The 22,838-nt window shown below is 29.7% G+C and overlaps 1 protein-coding gene across 2 annotated transcripts in view; it reads right to left on the bottom strand.

The window, feature by feature from the left end:
- Aplip1 (JNK-interacting protein Aplip1) overlaps positions 1-22,838 on the bottom strand; it is a 51,745-nt gene that overhangs the window by 14,397 nt on the left and 14,510 nt on the right. The window contains exons 3-6 of one of the 2 annotated variants that reach the window (XM_075373024.1): positions 17,378-17,604; positions 10,595-10,726; positions 1,501-1,704; positions 11-190 (exon numbers count right to left, since the gene is read on the bottom strand). In XM_075373024.1, the coding sequence (XP_075229139.1) occupies positions 11-190; positions 1,501-1,704; positions 10,595-10,726; positions 17,378-17,604 (743 nt within the window). The remainder of the gene's footprint in view (positions 1-10; positions 191-1,500; positions 1,705-10,594; positions 10,727-17,377; positions 17,605-22,838) is intronic. The other variant, XM_075373026.1, reaches the window with a different exon arrangement.

The raw sequence follows: 22,838 nt of genomic DNA, 5'->3' as shown, positions 1-22,838 counted from the left end.
AACCGCATACCTTCACACCAAAGGTCATCCGCCTCCTTTTGAACATATATAGGATCTCCAATTTCTACTTCAAGTTCATCCCTATGTCGAGGTATAAACTTATACAATCCTCTGTGCGTTGCTTCAAGTAACTCTAACTGCGTAAATGGTAAACTTCCAGAACTAGATGCTGAGCTGGGAGTCACTGAACCTGCAGCATATAATAGATATATGTATTTTACAAGCTAAACATGAATACATAATAAAATATAAAATGTGACCTTATAAAAATAATTCAAAATAAAATTTAAGTAAATTCTTTGTGGTTCTTTCTAACCCTTTCATGATTGTTTGCATATATGAGATGCTCTTGCATATTGGTTGGTTTTTTTTACCACACAACTGGTATTACCCATGCTCTCAGTTTCCATTTAAATTAATCTAAAAATAGTTGAGATTAACAAACAAGGTTTTGATACTCTATTAAAGAATTTTTCGCAGTTTGTTGATTTTTTGGCCAGAAATAGTAACGAGAACTATGACAAATACTTTTCTCCATGTATATTTTTTGCATGAACTCTTTTGATGTAATATTGGTAATTTTAAATATTTTTTTTAAATTAAGACAAATTTAAAAATAAATAGAATAATGAGTTTGCACAAACTAAATCTGTCACATGTGGGGTTTTTCCATAAAATTTAATATACAGAAAATGTTCAAGAAATTAATGACAATTGCTGGTTATGAAAATTATAAGAACATATCAAAATGATAAGTTGATTTTGTTGGAAGTGTATTATAACTATCATCAAGTTTAACTGATTGTGCTTTACAAATATTTTTGTTTATATTGTCATGGGAAATGGCAACACATGATTTTATAGTAATATTTAATTATATTCTTATTGAGAAAGAAAGAAAAAAGAGATTTTTACTAAGACAAAAATAAATTGGCTTCTTTGGCCTGCTGTTATAACAAAATATTGCAATAACTAAATTTTGCTGCTGTTATAACTAAATATTTCAATAATTTCATCAATGACTTTTTTTCATAAGGCACCCTATATTATATCAGGCACATAGACACATACAAAACTGCACATATAATAGTATATTATGCACATGCCCATAATCAGTTATTTTCTAACCAAAATATATTGATAATAAATGAACCGCTTAATAGGACAAAAAACTCACTTATTGTTGGTATCTTTCAGACTTGAGAACATATTTGATCTTGATTTTTAACTATTACAATAAATGTAAAAATAATATTTAATTTACATTAAATTATTAGTAACAAATAGATTAAAAAATCTGCATTTAACCATTAACCAAGTCTAATACTCTTTTATAATCTCTCACACTCTTATAGGCTGAAAACAGTCTGTAATTAATACAGATCACACTCATCATGAAAACTCTACACCCCTTTACAATCTTCCCGTTCCTACACTATTACATCTCATAAATTCAGAAACTATAACAATTATGAAAATAATTTTACTATTAATGCATACCATTATGTATCGTTGTCTGCGGTGAAGCAGATTTAGGTCCATCAGGAGAATGAGCTGTAGAATTTCCTGAATCTACTTCTGGTGAACTATCTTCATTACGTAAATAACTGTGACATTTCAACATTAAAAGAGACTGGGGTCTGCACTGCACCATATGTGAATGCGATGACATCATTGTGTCACCTAATTCTTCAGCAAGACTAACTAGAATACATATAAAAGTACACAAAACAATTTACAAAAATAAAAATTTTTATAACGTCTATGAAACTTATAAAATAAGAAAGACCTACACTTTTAATACTAAATATGAATAAAGTAACAATTTTACTTTGTAAACTGAAACGTTGCATTCTTTTATTTAAATAGGGGAAGTAAAATAAACTATCCAATAAAAAATAAAAATAAAAAACAAATCACAAAGTAAAACAAATCTGAATCAAAGCTATTTATTACATGCAGAATAATGAAAAAAAAGTATTTTTTTTTTTGATTATCCTATGTCTTTTAAGGAAAGGGCTTTTTAAAAATTCTGACCTCCATGGCAGAGTAATAGCATCTCAACCTTTTATCTAGAAAGTTCTAGGTTGAAATCTTAATCACACTTGCAATTTTTCATATACTAAAAAATGTCCAATTTATATTCTCAAAGTAAGCTAAAAAAAAGTTGCATAGTTATTTTGAACAAATAAGTAGGAATGTTGGGTCATTTTATTTATGTAATTTGTAAAACCTTTCTATTTATATTTTATACTTAAGGAATGATTAGGAGAAGGCTTTACCCAATAGGCAATTAGTCAAGGTACTTATTGTAGTGGAGAGGAGTCAAAAGTTCTTGGATAAGTCAACAGGCAGCCCCTCAAATCACACCATCAGCTGATCTAGAGTTTTCAACATTCTGAGCATGAATCCAGGGGTTCGCAGGGTCTGACCTACACCCAAAGAACCCAAAATAGAAAAAAAGGGAATTGACAATAAGGAAAAAGAGTAATGTTAAAAAAATTTACCCATGGAGGGATCACAGTATGAGAACTATCCAGATGATAGCATAGCTCAAAACTTCCAAGTAGCTACCACTCATCTCACCCATAACCTCTAAGTGGATCAGAACATTTTACCTAGGATGAGAGCAGCCAATTAATGATCAATGATTTTACATTATGTACTGCAACAAAATTCACTTGTCAGGGCTGCTTACCCCAACAAACAATGTCAGCAACGGATTCACAATATCCTCCTTCTCCACAACAACGCATGGCCACATACTACAGCTCAAATTTGCTACAATCCATTGACACCTCTTGAACACCCATTGTACACTCCAGACATGTCACCATGTGATTTCCACATGTTTGATTTGCTGAAAGAAGCTTTAGAAGATGAAAGATTTGAAGACGACGCCGCAGTCAAGTATTATGTGCATAATTGGTTGTTGGAGCAGCCATCTTGTTTTTTTGATGAGATCAGGAAGCTAACTATCTGGTGATAAAATGAATTTCTGTTGAAGGAAATTATGTAGAAAAATAAGGTAATTTATTTACAATTCTATGTAATATCAATAAAGCTATGTAAACAAATTTTGGTTTATATTTGAACAATCAGCAAGCACATTGAAAGAATCCATTTAGTTTTTGTTTGATGGAAAACATTTCCATAGCAGTTGTGACAAATTGGTACTGCTTACTCTCACATGATCTTCCAACATTGCAATGCTTGAATACATAACAAATGGCAAAGTAAAGGACCTAATCAAGGATTTTCAGAAGAGCCAATTTCCTCATATTAGGTTAAAAGCTTTGTTATAAGTTTTTGTCCTGCAACCTACATTCTTTTTAATTGATAGAGAAAATTACTGAAAATTTTGCCATAAAATAGAATCATAAAAAATAAATTATTTTTTTAAGCTCATATCTCATACTAAGTGGGACGAACATCACTTTATGGGAGTAAAATAATAAAATTTATTATTAATAGTAAAAATAATAAAAATACAAACTTTTTGTTCCTTTCTTAGAAACAGCAAACTCTTTTAAAAAATTGTATATATTTTAAGATTTCTGTATGAACAGAGTTAAAAAAAGTATTTATACAATTGTAATATTAAATAAATTTAACATTATTTTACAATTGTATTAGCAGTTATAATTAACCCTTGTTGTCAACGAAGAAGATATGTTTTCTCTAGTCAGCTATGTTTATTTTTTTTTTGCTTAACTGATTTTTTTTGTCTTTTTTTCATTTGAACAATCTTTTACTAAAGATAAGTTACTTTAAAATTAACCTCATAGGGATAACTAAAAAATAATATAGATAGTACTTTTTAAGCAGAACAGTAAAAAATGAAGCAGTGTAATGTAAAAAAATACTGTACCTAATACTATTTGTAACTCATGGCTTTATAGTTAAAGAATGAATCTACACTGATGAAAAAATTATAGGCTGTTATGTTGCTGTTTGGAAGTGAATGTTTACCTTGTCTAAGACCTACTAGAGACAAGGTAGAATATAATTTATCCTCAATCAACTAAGAAGAATAAGAAAACTGATAGAAGAGTACAACTCTGATAACAAGGAAACACCGAGTGAAAAGTTTAATTTGGTTTATTTGTACATAATCTCCAAGTCACGGATGAATTTGAGGCTTTTGACATGTGATGTTGGAGAAGATGTTGAAAGTTTCTTAGACAGAGTGGAAAATGATGAGGTACTAACAAAAGTGAAATAAAAGAAGTATAATTGCCCACTTGCTCTGATAATTCACATGGTTCATTACATTACATTGATAGATAGTTTAATGAGGGGAAGAGCTAGTCAAGATGGGAGAAGAAAAACATTACAAAGAATTAAAAAAAAGGCTTTAAATAGAAAACTACACAAGCCCACCAGTCTTCGTGCTTTTCCTTTCTTTTTCCTGTTTAGCCTCCGGTAACTACCGTTTAGATAATTCTTCAGAGGATGAATGAAGATGATATGTATGAGTGTAAATGAAGTGTAGTCTTGTACATTCTCAGTTCGACCATTCCTGAGATGTGTGGTTAATTGAAACCCAACCACCAAAGAACACTGGTATCCACGACCAGTCTTTGAGCTGAGGAGGAAAAAGTGACTCACAAGCTCTCCTCCATTATCCTACTTCAATGGATTTTGTTATTTATATAATTCTAAACTTCAGTTGTGTTTTTCTCAAAATGTGCATCTGCTTTTTTTAAACTTCAGTGACCTTTATCACTGTATGTATGACACACAAAAAAAATTTCACAATAAAAATTTCAAAATTTTGTGCTTTGTATCTCTGTAGAGAAACTTGAAAATACAATTTTTTTTTACTTTAGGTCCTTTTTCATGCACAGTTTATAATATTTGCTGATCCAAGAATGAACATTAAAGAATTCCTAACAAATTAGAATAAAATAATTTTTTAAACAATATGAAGATTATATTGTTAATACAAGTAGGTTTGTCCAAAAGAAAAAGCTTTTTTAAAAACTATTCTATTCACCTATTATACAACTTAATCAGATTTATTCCTATTAATAGTACAGACTTTATCAACAGTACCCATTCACTATTTTTGAACTTCTGATACACATTTTGTACAACGGCTTGTAAGACCTACAAAAATATTCTTCAATTTTTTTTAGCCTGGAAATGGTGCCTTCAGGTGCCTACAAAAAACAGCAAAGAGAGGGGTAAAAGAGGGATGGGACACAACAGTTGTGTTATGCTTCACCAAAAACTCAAATAAAGAGCACCAAAGTTATATAGTAAGTTGGAAATGCGTTATACAGTGAGGTCATTTTATCACACACATCACTGTTTGAGCACACTTACATTGAGTAACCAAGGAAGAGTAAGAGATGAATTCCATTAGCTCTGATGTCTTATGAAGGGTACCAAAAAATATGGTGCAAAAGGTTTGGACCTGCCTTTAGGAAAATAGTGGATATTTCCAACATTCGCTGTAAGACATTACCAATTGTACATAACTGCATTCCATCAATCAAATCAAATGTGAATATCTCTGTATTATAGTCCATTGTGGAATTATAGCATATGTGTATGATAAAATGATCACACTGTAATTATACTTAAAATAAGGATCACCGTCATAGTGTAACACCAATATTTTGTATGCTACATAAGCTTCAGACCTCTTCATTATCACTGTTTTTGGTCACACATTTTGCATCATTTCAAACTAAAAGTCTTTATCACCGTAATAAACATTATCATCATATCCAAGTGTCTTTCTTCTACTAGATTTTAATTACCGATTAGACTCATAAAACTGCATATGGTTCTTAATTTTCCCTTAAATTTCTTGCCGCATTTTCATAATTACAGTAAAAATTATTCAAGCACACCATTCTTTAAAGATCTTCAATTTGTTTTTAGCAGACAATTGCTGCAAGGATAAAACACAATCTAGCCAGCTGGAAATGAAACAATATATTGACAAAGCAAATGGAATATTATTTCTAAAGAGTCCCATATTATGCACTACCACTAGCAGAGTAAGGAGTACTGATACATTGATAATGATACATTTGGTTTCTTTTTGGACCAACATTTTATAATGGACAATAAAATTACTATTAATTACTATAAATTGGTTGTGAGTATTTGAGTGTTAAGATATTGATGAAAAACTGTATAATTTTGTCCAGTATACACATTATGCTACCAAACATTCTGTAAGAGTATATTCCACTTCATGATAATTCCATTGCATAGATAAAAACTAGAAACAGAATAGAATGAAATTTGATAACATTAATTACCTATATCAAAAAAATATTTAAAAATTAAAAATATTAACAAACACACAATGGACAATGACTAATGCAAAATAACATCAAGCTCCAGCTGCTTCCAAACATGCAAATTATCAAGCAACTACAAATTATACATGACAACTGTTACCTCCACTTTAAAAGTTAACCGCTTAGCACCTTTGCATAAAATTATTAACTACGATGATAGTACAGAGTACATATGATAAAAATATACACACTCCAATAAGCAGTGAAATAGTTCCAAACAGCATATTTCATAAATAATTGTAACAATGTAGTTGCATATTATAATACTGGCGTCTCTAAAGATTCTATAAAACTGTGTCTGTTATGCAATTTTAAAATGACAGCATGTAAACTGCTAATCTAAAAGGTTTTCAGAATTACATCTGTTAGCTAGAGTTGCATACTGCATGAAAATGAAACTGATTATAATTAGATGATTGAATTTTATTGCTAATTTCCCTTCTGTTGTAAGCAACTGAGCGATTGTGTTTTTTTTTTCTTTTTACAGACATTACTTAAAAAGTAGACAGTACAGTTGATGTAAAAGGAACTATGTGCTAATGTTAAGTTTTTTTTTACATGTGGTAAAAACTGAAAAAAAAAACTTATGTAATTATAAAACAAGCAAGTGAATTTTATATTGAACAACTACATAAAAGTTGAAACAGTTTCAGGGATTTCAACAAACATAACAAAGGGATAAGAAGAGTGCACACTTCTATGTTAAATTCTGATAAGAATGCTGTATACCCACTTGTTTTAGTCCTTAAAGATCATTATCTAAAATTTCATTGTACTATAATTTAATTAATTGGTGCTTCCTAAGATCTGAATTTGACAAAATTTCATATAATCTTCAATTACTGCTGAATGGGATAGAAGTGACCCAGTTAACTGTCATAGAAAATATTCTACACAATTCAATTCAAAATAAAATTTGATCCCAGTACTTCATGTCGTACTAGACAACGAGTGATCACCAACAAGACTACTGTGATTATGGAAATTAGGGGGAAAAAAATGAAACAGTGAAGTAATAGTCTGGTTTATGAAGTTTTGAGTATTAACTCCTCATCTATCGCAGTGAAAGAAGCGAATTGGGTTAGAAGAGTTGACTTATAACAGCAGGTTTGAATTGATTCAAATAATAAACAGAATGAATGATCCAGTTCAAAAAATATAAAGAAAAGAAATAAAGTAAACAACTTATCCGTCAGAAATTTTTGAGTCCCTATAGATCATATAAAATAGCTAAAAATCAATGAAAAATGAGAAAAAACTATCTTTTCTACTTCAGAAATTTCATTTTTTGGTACTGTTTTGTTAACTGGGCACCACCTTAAAATTATGCTTTATTAAAACTTTTAGTCTATTATCTAAATAAGTGTATTATGCAATTATTATTACTAATACTGAATAAGTTATAGAATTAATTCAATACAAATTTAATCAATAATGAATAAATAATGACAAAATGAATTAATAACCCCTTTCTAATTAAAGTACGTAAAATAGAAATCTGAGATTTAGGAAATTTGGGAAAATTTGTTATCACTTTTCAATAAAAAGAGAAGATAGTGTTCTTAATTAAGCTCTAAAAACAACATGATATGAAACCGACTGCAACAAGTGTGGTACATTACTTGAAAAACATGTAGAGAAAAACTATGCATTTCAGTATTTGGCAATTGAACTAAACTGATCTTCAGCACTACTGCAATTTTTATTTATTCATAGACACATAGGTTAATGACTATAAAATGGTACCTAGATAGCTAGAAATTATTATAGAAAGAATATTTGATCTAAATTATAATTACCCTTATGAGGTATTAGCAGCTTCTACAGGAAAATATAAAAACTGGTGATAATAGTATAATTGTGCGGTTGGATAAAGCACTCTTTTCTAAGAAAAAAACTCAATTCAGGATGTGTGTAAATACAGCAAGGTTTTCAACAGGTATATTATGTTAATTTAATGTGAAACAATTCCATGCTTTCTGGTTTAAGTTCCTGAACTATTATTAAGTGTTAAGAAATGCATTGAAGATGGATCACCGATTTATTCTCATTCATAATATACATACCAAGTAGATGAAACTGAGGAGGGAAATTTCCACCACTTAAACTTAAGGCATAATTTTGTTCAACTGTTGTTGAGTAATCATACTTTGACAATAGAAAGGTTGTGATGGTTGGTAAAGTGGCAGAATAAAACAATCTGCACAATTTCTGAACAACATATGAATAGCTATTTCAGTGGACTCATATAGCGATGGGTAATTGGAAAAAAGGTCCGTTTGACTCTAAGGTGGAAGTCATTAGTTGTTTACTGACCGCCTGAAATCAACATGTAATCACAAAAAGTAAGTAAAAGCTAAAGTCTAGCAAATGAAAGAACATACCTGAATTTAAGACTGCAACAATTTATCAATAAACTATCATAAAAAAATGAAATGAACACTAACAAAACTTGTTCCATTCTACATTCAGTTTTTTCTTGTGTTTTATGTGGGTGTACGCTCATGTAAGCAAGAGTTGTAAATGCTTTGTTTCTATTTCTTGTTTATGTAAATATAACAAAGACTGAAACTAGTATGAAATATTTAAATGATATACATTACAGCATACTTACTCTTAATTGTGTTAGTATTTAAAAATTTTTTAAAGTAATTCAGGCTAGTAGATGATGAACTGTTTTGTTGTTTGATGAGCTTTTAGTCGTAGGCTGCAGTTTACGCAGACATGGAGTACTTGATTCTTACTTAGTACAGTCTAGTCTCTTGGATTCTATACAAACATTTTCATCTTATCTTTTCCATTTACTTCAGAAAATTATTTTTCCTTTAAGACCAACCTTATATTCAATTTCTACTGCATTATTATTATTATTATCTTTTACGATCACATAGGATCACCTTAGTCGGCCCATTATCCAAGTCTCTTTGATGGGACTATTTGGGCCTTGTGGTCTTCCCAGTACTTTTTCATACATTCTTATCTTTTTATCCTTTCTAGTGTTGAAAATGATGAGTTCTTGATTTTCTTGTTTACTTTTAATTTATCTGTGATGTCTTCTGGTGTAAGCCCAATTTCCTTCAGATCCTCTCTTATTTCTCTAATCCATTTGCATCATGTCTTAGTGTTTTTCGAGTCAAGATTGTACTGTACTAGCCATTTCAGAAGTCTTGAATCTTGCATTCTCATGATGTGTCTAAAGATTCCTAGTCTCCAGGTCTTAATATTAAGTGTACCAGGTTAATCTTTGAGCTTCAGCTAATTTGTTTCTTCTTATTTGGATCGAGGGTTTATGTTTACTTATTTAGGGTTTTGTTTGTTATTACTTCTCCAGGGTATTTAAATTGGGTTACTATTTTGATTTTATTATTGTTTTTGTTGACTTCTTTTAATCATGTTGGTTTTTGCGGCATAATTTCTCTCTTTTTGAATGATATTTTGAGTCCAATTTTATTTGCAATGTTTTGAAGTTCTAATAAATGTGACTTAGCTTCAACTTCGATATAAACTGTTTAAAGTAAAAAAATCATTTTGATACTCCAACATGATATGGAGGTAGTAGAATTTTTTAAAGGCCCACCATTGTGAATATACTGGACAACACGACTTGAAACTTCATGAGTGTCAAGAGGGAGTCCATATTTTAACATACATAAACTGCGTATTATATAAAAGATGTTGCTGAAGTTCTAAAGGCTTAACGTAGCATATATAAAAGTTGAGTTTTACAACACAACAACAATAAATGGAACCATTTATTGTTGTTTGAATAAGTTCTTTTCAAACTAATTTAGAAAGGAACAAGGTTTGATCTGGTATGTATTATATTTTTTATGATAGTTTATTAAGAAATTATTGCAGCCTAAGGTATTTAATTATGTAAATAGGTTATAATAATATTACATCTCTATGTAAATTTTTATATATATTAAAAATAGAAAGAAACAATGTACACACATTTAATAAAACAGTACCAATTTTTTTTAACTATGCTAACCAACTTATATTCATTATGTACATCTCATCTCTTTGTGTATTTGTGTATATCAATATTTTTAAATGTACTTAAATATCAGCAGTTAAAAAATATTAAAGAGAAAATTAATATTATGTGTCTAGAAAAACTTACGAGCAGCAGAAATAACAACAGTATGTTACAGTAACAACAACAATTTGCAATCATTTGACATATAGCATATAAGATATAATTTTAATATGGCAGTTTTTGTAGTGATAGTGTTTCTTTTTTGTAAATATGTGATGATTCTACTCACTGTTACTACTCTTTGGCACATCTGGTAGCTTTCTTCTTTGTCTAGAATATTCACTTCCTCCACAGTTATTAATACGCTGTAGTCTATTTCCAAGTTCATTTGCTCTCGTTACCTCATTTTCTTCTTGATAGACTGTTTTAATTTTAATTAATGAAATTTTGTACAACTGTGTAAAATATATACATACTTCACATACACTCTCTCACTCATTCAAGCATACACACAGATAAATATTGTAAAAACTCTCATTTACACAAAACAATTATAACTAATCAACTCTAATAACTAACAGGCTGCTAATAATCAGAACAATACAAGAAAAAAAAAGGTAGGTAAAAAGGTAGGTATTAATGAATATACAAGGTAGGCCGCCACATTATGCAGAACATTATACAAGATTTTTTTTCAGATCTTTTCTAAATATATATTTTTTAAATTGTTTAAACTATATCAAAATTTCATTAAATCTACTTAAATCTTTAATAATTAACAGATTTATAAACTACAAATCAGTGATAATTCAAAAAATATTACTGTAATGTACTTTATAAATAGTTCAGATTACGTTTAATAGAATATATTAAAACTATATTTCTTAAAGAGAGAAATGATGGAAAGGAAGGGTGAGGAGGAAACAGATTATAGAGCAGATGAAAGAAAAACTACAAGGAAAGAAGTAATTCTTCAATTAGAAATAAGCCAAATTAGTTTTTGTGATTTTAATATTTGGACATGTTATACACAGGTTTTAATGAGGATAGACTGTGTAAAACATTAAGTAAAAAAAAAATCAGACCCTAAATCTGAGACCAGCTGATTTAGAAGCCACCATGCTGCTAATCACTGGCACCAACCAGTTATACAAAAGAATACAGAAAACACAAACAATTAAACACAGCAAAGAATTCAAAAAACTTTTACACAAAACCAAGACGTAATCATATGTTGGTTAGTCTCAGAAATAGTACCTGTATGTGATGCCGAGTTTTAATAATGATTGACAACAGCAGAGGGCTACAAACTCAAAATTTAATCGTGAATATCCATCCTAATATTACAATTTTTTATACCTATGAATCTAAAAAGGAGATAACCTTGTACAATGCATAAAATAAAAATGTTTTTATTATTATTATCAATTCATATACTTTTATCATTAATCAACACTACAAAATAATGTAGTACAGTACTCACTTTCATAGATATGTTAATTCTTTGACTAATTGTGTCACAAGATAAAAGCTTATCTTTTAATTATACTTTTTGACCACAAGGAAAAAACCCTCTTTTATTAAGCCACACCTTCTCTTGATATACCTTACTTTGCCCATGCTTGGCCATGTGGAAGTTGCGAAGAGGCAGGGAGGCCAAGGCATTTGTGATACGGTTTTGAGCTGGGCCTGTACTGGAGCGCAACGGTGATCACAATGCACCGATTCTAAATTTTGTTCAGTTGCCCATCTCCCCCTGAGGAGGAGGCTTTACAGCCTCAAGATGGATGCATAGCAGCAAGAATGGCACACCATGACTAAGGGAAGGTTCTTGTATAGATTTATACAGGACTTGGGGAGATGGTATGCCTCTCCTTCGTTTTTGAGGGCAATAAGAGCTCAGGTGCTCTCCAACCATGCGAACTTGAACCAATATTTATTTTGGTTCTGCTTGACAGCTGATCAGCTGTGTTTTTACAGGGAGGTCCAGTCGAATGAACATATCACTGACTGCTCTTAGGGGGGCCAGAACTTAGGCCACCCTGGAACTTGAGGTCAAGTGGAAAATTGGCCACTCATAAGTGGCCAATTTTCAATGTGGCGTGAGCTGCATTGTTGGACTGTGTGGGTGTTCCTTGATGCCGTTGCTTTGTTCCACCGGCATCAGTAGTTTATTTAAGGTAAATATTCCTACCTCATTGCTTTGGCAAGCTACCAGAGAGTTATGACTGGCCATCAGCCAATTAAAGCTCCAAGCACTTTAATATTGGTGGACAGGTACTTGCATTCAACGACCTAGGCGTGGCAGCGAAATGCTGTCTTGATGTGATAAATTTAATTTATTGAATGTCATATATATTTTGGCAGTTGATGGCTAGTAAACTTAATATCAGTTTTTTGGCAATATTTGAAGAAGAAAAACCAACAGTTTTAAAACACAGCTCTAAAATTGTAGTAATTAAAAAGTGTCTTGTTGAGATGACAATGAATACTTTCTGAAATAGCCTCTACTACTGCCTGTGATTCTTGCAGCAAGGTTTCATCCTCCTTCATTTCATTATATGCGTTTTCCACACCTTTGGTAACAATTATTGTTTTATTAACAATTAATTATTAATTTGTAGACGCTGTTACATAATTTTCACCAGTCATCATTTTAGTTCTTTCTTTGAGTGGCCATATATGTCAATCAGGTGAGCTACTATTTTTCAATCTTTTACATCCAGTACAAGTACTTCTTGATCAAACAAGGGCATGTGCTGATCTGACTGGTTGTTCTAGCTCCATGAACTGCTCTAACATATAAAACGTAGAATTCCATCTCATGGAAACATTGCTCAAAAGTTTTTTCAGCTTGATTTTCCTGTTGGTTTTGCAATTTTTGTATTGAATTTGGACTTACTTCAAAATGATGCACCACCGGTTTTATTTTCTTAATTATACACGAGACCCCAATAAGTGCAAACCATAGTTTGCAATTAAACTTAATGTATGTGCATAGCACCCTAAATACTTCCATTTTAAAACAACTTTTACAGCTTTCTTACATTCAATGCATTGTCAGATATATACGATAAAATTTTATTTTTAAGTCCCATTCCTTCACAATATGTTGCAGCTCTACGACAAGATTGAACTGGTGCGAGATTGGGAGAAAACGAAACATTCCAGGAGTTTTGATTCCAAAGAGATTAGAATTTACGAAATGACAGGTAACTGCCATAAAACTTTCGCTGTAGATCCATGTCCAGCAGTCTGTAGTAAAAACCACACGACATGTTTATTTTACAAAATTTTATTTTAAGGTCACTGAAACCTTTTTCATATTTAGCTGGTAATAAAGTTTTTGTTACAGTTTTTCTGGTAGGTACGCTGTATGATGGATTTAGTGATTTGACAAACTTTGGAAATCCCTTGTCCTCCACTATTGTAAAGATTGGAAGGAAATCTAAAATGAATACATCAAGTAAATGATAATCAATGATTTTTTTAGCAGATACAAGGAGCACTTATATAACAAAATTGCTCATTTTTTTTTGATTACTGGGACTGCCATATTTTACAATTAATGTAGAACTTGTGGCTGAGGTTTCACGTTCATAGTTAAGTGCAATTTCAGAATTACTGATCAAGCAAATTTTTTAAATGGGTTTTCTATGGGATTATCTTTTACATTTTTTTCTATGACATTATTCACTGGATGTTCAGTACTGAGGTTTCTTAATTCTGTGGTTGGATGCTTCCTTAGTATATTTTCAAATTAGTGGATCACACAATTTATACAACAATGTTGTTTCATATAAGTTGCATGCCACCATTTCATTTTGTGGAGTAAAAAATTTCCAAATATGTCGTTTTTGTTACTAGTTTTCCTGTTCACATTGTATGAGTTCATGAAACAGACTTAGACTACTTGACTCAATGGCAGATTAAATTGTAATAAAATTATACATAAATTTAATGCTACAGTAAAAATGTTATAGAATTAAACTCCTTTAAAAAATTAAAATTATTTTCAGAATAAATATAGCCTTACTGTACTGTTTAAATTACTTTATGAAATTCAATTTTATCACAACCCTGATTTTAAATGTCCAGATTAATTGTAAGAATGAGAAGAAAATGAACTACTCAACCTTGTGCACTGACAATATAATAGAAAAGCACACACTGATAAGAATGCTGGCCTCCGTGGCGCAAGGGTACAGGCGCCTGGTCAGGTATGGCATTTTTTTCATATGCTATAAAGCTCCATTTCATATCACACGCACAAGCTTTAAGCTTATGTGGCGATATGAAGAAAAAAAAACTGAATTCACACTCACATGACACTAATGGGTCAAAGAGAATAAACCAAACTAAAGGAAATTGTTTTATTTATAGTTACATTTAGTATTGTTTATTTTCGCTCAGAAATAATAAAGGATGACTGATAGGAAAGATAAAGATAAAGATGATTATATGATGAATTATAATGTGTGAGTTACAGAAATGGTTATTATTGTTTACAAAACAAAGTAATTAAGAGTCGTCATATGCCAGGCTAAACGTCTAAGCTGTAAGCTAATGCTGAATGCTTGTGATCTTGTAATAATGGTGCTGATTCATAGTAACCTTAGAACTGACCCAATATGCACAAGCATTGCATTGCAAGACAGTTGATACAGTTTCAAGCAGAGTGCGAAATTGTATCAATTGTAGCCCATGTTTTTTTATTCTGTTGGTATTTAGTATCAGATATGAAAAGTATCAGGTACTTTTCAGTATTATATCAACCTGCATCAGATACAGAAAAATCCTGTAATTACCCATCTCTACTGCTACGTGAATAAGAAAGTTAGAAGATAGTACCCCGTAATCCTAAGTAATATATGTTTCAACATGAAAAATATCAAAGAATTTTCCCCTCCTGGAATAAGTGTTGTTTCAGCAGAATAGGTTATTTCTCAGATATATTATTAAAAAGATAAAAATTACAAAACCTAAAAAAAAATTTAAATAGAAATTAAAAAATAATTTATGTTAACTTAAAATTTTTGTTCATAACCTTTGTTCTTTCCCTTACTTAATGAAGTAAATACTAAAAAAAATTAATTATTCTAGATGTTATTTTATGCAATTAATAACACAATTAAAATTACATTTTTAAGCTTTGGATGGCCTGAAATCAGTCATATTTTTAGAGGTTATATAACTGCTGTAAAGACGACAGGATTGAATGTAAGGAAACAATACAAACTTTAAATTAAAGAAGTGGAAACAACAGGGAAACAAACGTGTAAAAACAGGATGAAAAATATAAAGTTACTTTTCCTTACAGGAAGTGAAAAATCAATTTTTAATATCACTTATTTAACATGGTCACTTGATTTTAGATTAATTCAAATAACACCCTGTTAGCCACAGCTTTGAAGATTACTACTATGTTCACTTGCATACACTCAAAAGACTGACAAATATACTCACTATTTTCTAAAATAAAGGCATACATACATGCAAAAGAATGAATTAACCATTTATCTTGGAGATTTGCAAGTTCTGTTTCAGTGTAGAAATTAAAAAAATTAGAATTTTTTCTTAAACCAAAAGTAAAAAAAAAGAAAATGTAGCGACCAGCCAAACAAGTCTAACTTAAAATAAGTTGTTACTAATAAATTGCAAATTAAAAAATAAAACTATCAAACTACATCATTATTCACAACTATGATTAATTAAAACCAATAACATGTAAGAAAAAGCAAATCATCTTTAAAAAAAGAGTGGTATTGTTGCCAACTGCAACAATTGTTATAGAAGAAAATTACATAAAATAAAATGCATACCAAATAACTAATAAAAAAGTGAAATAGTGAAATTCATATAAAAATAAAGATAATTACATGAAAACAGATATTTATGAAGAAACATTTTTTTTGGAAGAAGTTACTTTCCAGGTCAGACTAACTACTACACATTGTAAAAGAAAAATACTGTTTCGAAGATAAGTTGTTAAATAATTTTCATCAATTTATATAGAAAGAAAAATAATGAGTATTTAGCCAACACTATTGTTTTATAGAAAATTATGAGGTTCAGATGAAAACAGTTACATAATTCTTAAGAAACCACAAACCCAAATTCAAATGAAAATATACATATGCTAATGATTTAACTTTACTTGGATTTAGTTAATATATATTATAGGTGTCATTAGTCATTAGGATAAAATTAATAGTAACACATTAAGAGTAAATATTGAGCACCTTAAATTTAAATGACTTGAACTGCCAATTATCAAGAAATTTGTAGTACATATATTTAAATATTGTAAACAAATATTTGAAGTTCAGTTTTATCAATTTCATTTAGTTGATGTGTTTAAAATTAAAAACGAATACCTCAATGTGACAACTCATGAACCTTTCAATTAAGAGTAATGAGTAAAAAAAAAAAATGACATTAAGTGTGAGGGATCGACACAATTTCCTCATAAAGTAAATTGTTTTATTTTTCTTACTAAATATTTCATAACAAAATTCAGCTGAACAAAAGTTACAGATCGTTTTCTATCTATCAGTACATATCATATAAATCTTGTTCACAAATATCCCTAGTCATTTATTGATTGCGCTTGAGAGAATCTGAAATCAAAATAAAAATTGAAACCAGCAAAAGAATTTGATACTAATTAAAACTATCAATCTTTGTTTTTATTTCATAAAAATTAATTGGGTAGTTTCTGGAGTATAAGCACAAACACATTTTGCAAACAGACAGGCAGACATATACGGATTTTTTAAATTCATGATTCTAAAGACCTACCTAAGTTCTAATACATCAACAAAATACTTTTTTTGAAAATACAAAACTTTTCAAAGCAGGTGCATAAGGTGCTCTTAGAGCACAACCCGATTAGCGCCAAAAAAATTGTACAGGTACAAAGGAAATTAAAAAAAAAACACATGTTCATAAATGCTAAATGACAATCTAGGCCAATATTTGTTTTTTTAATCTTACTACTGTATACTACACAGTATATAAAAATGTACAATTTTATGTTCACACTTATAGTTACTACATTTGTACTACTTACAATGTTTTTTCTTTGGTAATTCAGGAAGTCTTCGTCTTCTGCGTTCACTCAATACACTTCCACTCGACACAGAAGGCCTCTCAGACCCTTGACTATGATCAGTACTGAAATAATCTTCATCTTCAGCAGATGTACTCGCATTTTGACAATAATAATGTCGATTACTGTGATTATTATTATTATTATGATGGTGATGATGGTGATGATGATGGTAATGATGATTTCCCCTGTTAACGTAAATTATATCACCACTTATTAATTTATTGTAATCATATTTACAGTATTTTTATGCTTTGTTTTTATGAATATGATTTGGTGATTAAACCACCAATTAATGGTGATTTATTAGTTTTAATTAATTAAAACATAATAAAATTATAATCTAAAAACATATCTTACCTTAATTTTGAGATCCCGCAAAAGTACTTTAATGGTAAAATTAAGATAAAATATGCCGTCTCAAATTATTTTATAATTTAAAATATAATTTAATAGTACAGAGGAATAATATGAATCTTAAAAAGATTAATTTCAGTAAAAAAAAGGTCTGCCCTGGATAATCTGATATTCTTTGGTTCGACACCTCCAGTAATCTGACATTTTTCACCACTATTTTTTTTTTTCATTTTACTTCTGACTTTTATGCATGCCATCACAACTGACAAAACAGAGTGAGGCCACGGCCAAGTGGTAAATAAAATATTTTAAGTGAGTAGGCTGTAGTTGTGTAATACTGTAATAAATTACAGTACAGTACTTCTGATTATCGCTGATGTCATTAGCTGTGTCTGCAGTTAAACGTGTAATGCCACCAGCTGGTGACTTGTACAGTACCAGGGTCTACAGATGGCATTAAACTTCTTACAGTGTCTTTCTACACATCTCAGTATCACATGATCGTGTGCTGTGTTTAATTGTCATACTTCAATTCACTATACAGAATTGGACATGCAACTATTTAGAACTTGCAAAAAAATCAGGTGAAAACAAAAAAAATTTGTAAAAGATAATGTCATTGGTAAAAGTGATCAGAAAACAATAAAATCTGGCAGGTTCCCATTAATGGAAGATGCAGTTTGTGCTTAGTTTATCCAGAAACATTAACATACTCCTCTTTCTGGTGAAATCATCAAAGAAAAAGCTAAGCTTTTCTATAAAGAAATGATGAAGAAAGATTTCTGTGCAAGTGATGGGTGTCACTTTCAAGACTTTCAGTGGCGGGTATCGACAAATTCAAGAAGCACTGGAATCCATTTACTAACCACCACAGGTGAGAACTTTCTTGTGATTTTACTGCTGTCGAACCATATATAGAAAAATCTATAAAGAGAGTCCAAGAGTTGGGTCTTTTGGTCCTGACCAGGTTTATAATGCCGATGAAAGAGGGTTATTTTGGAGGCTGCTAACAAAAAACCATTTGTTAATTGTGCTGAAAAATATCAAAAAACAGAATTTTGTTTATGCCTTGTTTAAACACAAGTGGTACCAAGTACAAAAATCCTAGGGCTATTAAAAACGTAAGACTTCCTATAAAATACAAAAATCAAAAATCAATAGCGTGGATGATAAGGGAAGTATTTTTTAAATGGTTTAATGAGCAATTTGTGTCATCAGTAAAAAAATTCCTTAAACAAAGACAGTTACCAGAAAAAACATTGTTATTTTTAGACAACTGTACAGGGCACCCAGATGAGAAAGACTTAAAAAGTAAGGATGGGTTTATATGTGCCTTATTTCTTCCTACAAATGTTATAGCTATCAATCAGCCGATGGATCAAATGTAATCCAGATGGTTAAAACAAGAGTCTATTGTATAGTGTAATGAGTAAATTGGAAAATACACCTATTTTAAAATCTTTAAGAGAAATAAATCTTAAAGACATTGTGTTTGATCTCTGGTACATGGTGTAATTTTTGTTACATTATTGTATTATTATGCTGAAAATTGTATATTAATCTATTATATGTGCTGCTATCTGTTGCTGTTTTCATAAAACGTATCTCCCTCAAACACTGACAAATGGTTTATCAAAATGAAATTTTATTTGTATTTATATATATAATTTTTCCAATATATTTCATTTTTTGTTATATTTATTAATCTCTAATATTTCTAAATTTGTATTAATGTCAAAAATAGAATGTTTATTGCTTATTAGATCAAATGCTATATTTTTGTAATTTCTATAATTTATAATTTTATTAATTATTATTATTTTTTTTTACTATTAATTTCTATAATGTTCAAGAAATCTAGTTTAAAAATCTATTTGTTTTTCCTACATAAATATAATCAGAATCATTATATCTCATTTTATACATTTTGTAACAATTGTTTCTTTTATTGTTATTTTTGTTTTTTTAAATATTTTTTATGTTATTAGGTTTGTACACTTGTTTAAATATTTCTTTACTGTAAAAATTTTTAGTAATGTTTTCAATGATGTTATTAGTGTATCTTTTATGTGTCTGCTTTAACTTTTAGGTAGATTTCATAAGGAAGCGTATTGGATGGGTACAATTGTAACCCTATTGTAATGGGTACCATGATTCAACTTCCAGAAAATGTTGACATATCTTTGCGTTTAACATCCCCCAGATCCCAAACCACCGTCAGCTCAAAAGTTTATATATATATTTCACTTTCTTGTGAGCACAATAACTGCTGTAATTTTGCGCCAATCACTTTCAAATTGTTCCTTAAAAATAATTCATCCCAAGATCTCAGTCGAATTCATTAATGGCCAAAATCTGACCATGGAGGTGGAAATGGAGGGGGCCTTTTTCGAAAAAACAAAACATCGCTATAACTTTCTTATTAAGTAAAATTAAATTCATTTAGAGTTCCTACTATTTGGATAAGAGCTTAAAACCTATGTAAGTAAATTTTTTTTTATATCCCAACCTCTGGCTCAAAGGGTAGAAAAAATAGGGTTTTGAAGACAAAAAAAAATCATATCTCCCTTAATAGGCATAGTATCGAATTATTTTAAATGGTCATTAGTCCTCTATACATTACCTAAAACATTTTTTGATATGACCAACCTTTACGGCAAGGGATGATCAAAATGTTGCTGGAATTGTAAGAAGATGGGGCTTGTCATATGCTAAACCATTGCCATATTGAGTAAATTTGAAGTTTTTCTTAACTTACAAATCTTTTTTATCCTCTACTTAGCACCATGAAATCAGCACATGTGAATATTAGCACATGTGATATTGCAGAAATGTGATATTAGCACATGTGAAAAAAGTTTCACATGTAACCATTGTCATATTGAGTAAATTTAAAGTTTTTCTTAACTTAGAAATCTTTTTTATCCTCTACTTAGCACCATGAAATCTACCTCCACCTTCTGGTGTGCTGAAAGGGATTTTTTTGTCTTATTATATGTATAGTGGTTGCAAGGTAGTTGTTATTTTGTTATTGTGTTTTGATAATTGTTTTTTTATAAATATTATTAATTGAAGCAGTATCATATCTATTTTCAACTGTTATATGTTTTAAGATATTTATTTTATTATTTTCTTTATTATTATTTTCGTATTTGATTGCTCTATTAAAGATATTTATATAAGTGCTAAGTTCATGAGACCAAGGGTGATTTGATTTTTTATGGGTTGTTTTATTATTAGATTATTTTTTTAATATACTGATGTTTCAATTTGGTTGTCCTTTGTTTATTTCAATATTACGTCTAAATAATTTAATATTCTATTATTATCTATTTCAAATGTGAATTTTAGATTTTTATTAATAAGAATTTAATTTTTTTAATATTATTAGATGTTCATGGTTTATTATTGGGTTGTATATAAATAGAATATCATTAACATATCTTGTCAATATTAAAACTTCATATGTATGAGTAATGCCATGTACTAATTTACTCTTAAAATCCTGTAAATACATTTCTGATATGATTGCTGATAGTGCAAATTCCACATATAAAGTACTTTTATGCGCTTAATATTTGTTATTAAATTCAAAATGGTTTTGTTGGCATATATTTCTTATAATAGTAATGATAACTTCAATAAATTTTGGTTCCTTATTTGGTTATTTTCTTGGTTACTTTTTAATTTAGGATACATGTTAGTTATGTCATCTAACCATTCTATTGTCTTTATTTCCATTTTAACTTCTTAATTTATTTATTAATTTGTAACCATTTTTTAAATGAAATATATTAGGTAAATTTAATTTTTCATAAGAATTTTATTTATTATTTTGGTTATAATATAACAGGGGATAGATTTAAAACTGATCAAAGTTTACATTGGAATGTTTAATTTATGAATTTTTGGTAGTCCAGTTAACTTGGGGACAATCACTTCAAAAGGATGTAATCTAGAGTGGTATTTTAAATTATTATTATAATTAACAAGAAATAAAAAAACTTTGCTGATAAAAATTTCTCTTTAATATAGCATAATTATTAACAATGGAGGCTCGCATATAGGCACAGTGGAACTGCACACACTCTATTTACATTTGATATTATCAATAACATTTAATATAACGAGTCCTTTTTTCTTTAATTTTTTCTTTATACTTGTACAATATATAAATAATCCTTAAGCTTAATGTCAGTAGCCATCCCCCAGTTTATGAAAAAGACACAAAAATCTTTGTATGGAACTGTATGCTTCACAGTTCCAATGGTGTGGTGTTTGGCTGTTGTGCACATAGGAAGTTGCACGCAAGGCTGCAAGGGAGAGAAGGCACTGTCACTCCTGCAATGCTAACTCTGGCATGCTGGTGGAAAATAGTTTTTTTTTTACTCCACGACTGTATGGAACATTCCTTGTTTGTTCCCTTTTCTAGTTTAGTTGGTGGAAGGAATATGAAAGTGGTTTAGTTGTTTTTTCAGTAGCGATCAGAAGATTGTGGAAAGCAAGGAGTCTTTGATTGCCAAATCTGTCCAAAAACATGCTGGAAGGGTGAAAGAGAAGGTAATTAGTAAAAACTAATTATGTACTTGTGTCTGTGTACATAGAAATTGAAATCAAGCACCCTTAGACTATAGTGATTTTAAGTGGAAATTTTATTAAGTTATTATCTAATAATACTAAAAAATATTAACTGTATTGACATTTTATTATTTATTCGGTTAAACTGAATACGGTTTTTAAGCACATTGTGCTTAAAAACTGTGTACCATATTCTTGAATGTGATAAAGTGTAGAATTAGATTATTATCCTGCATCCGGCTATTCTATTTGATTCATTTTTTCTCAGTTTTTTTATTTTACAGAAAACTTTAACCATGGCCTTGAAAAGGCCCAGAAAAAAATTTCTGGAACAGCACCCCTACTAATTTTAGCTACAAGCCGCCACCGATTACTAATATAGATAATTAAACAGCGTGCGAGTGAAAATTTTGTATATAGCATAACTTTCTTTTTCAAACTTTTTAAATTTATTTATTTATACATTTATTAAAATTAAAATATATAT

This window comes from Lycorma delicatula, chromosome 8, assembly GCF_047948215.1.
Source record: "Lycorma delicatula isolate Av1 chromosome 8, ASM4794821v1, whole genome shotgun sequence".
Lineage (NCBI taxonomy): Eukaryota > Metazoa > Arthropoda > Insecta > Hemiptera > Fulgoridae > Lycorma > Lycorma delicatula.
Note: the sequence above shows the minus strand (reverse complement) of the source record. Positions and strands in the feature narration are given on the sequence as shown.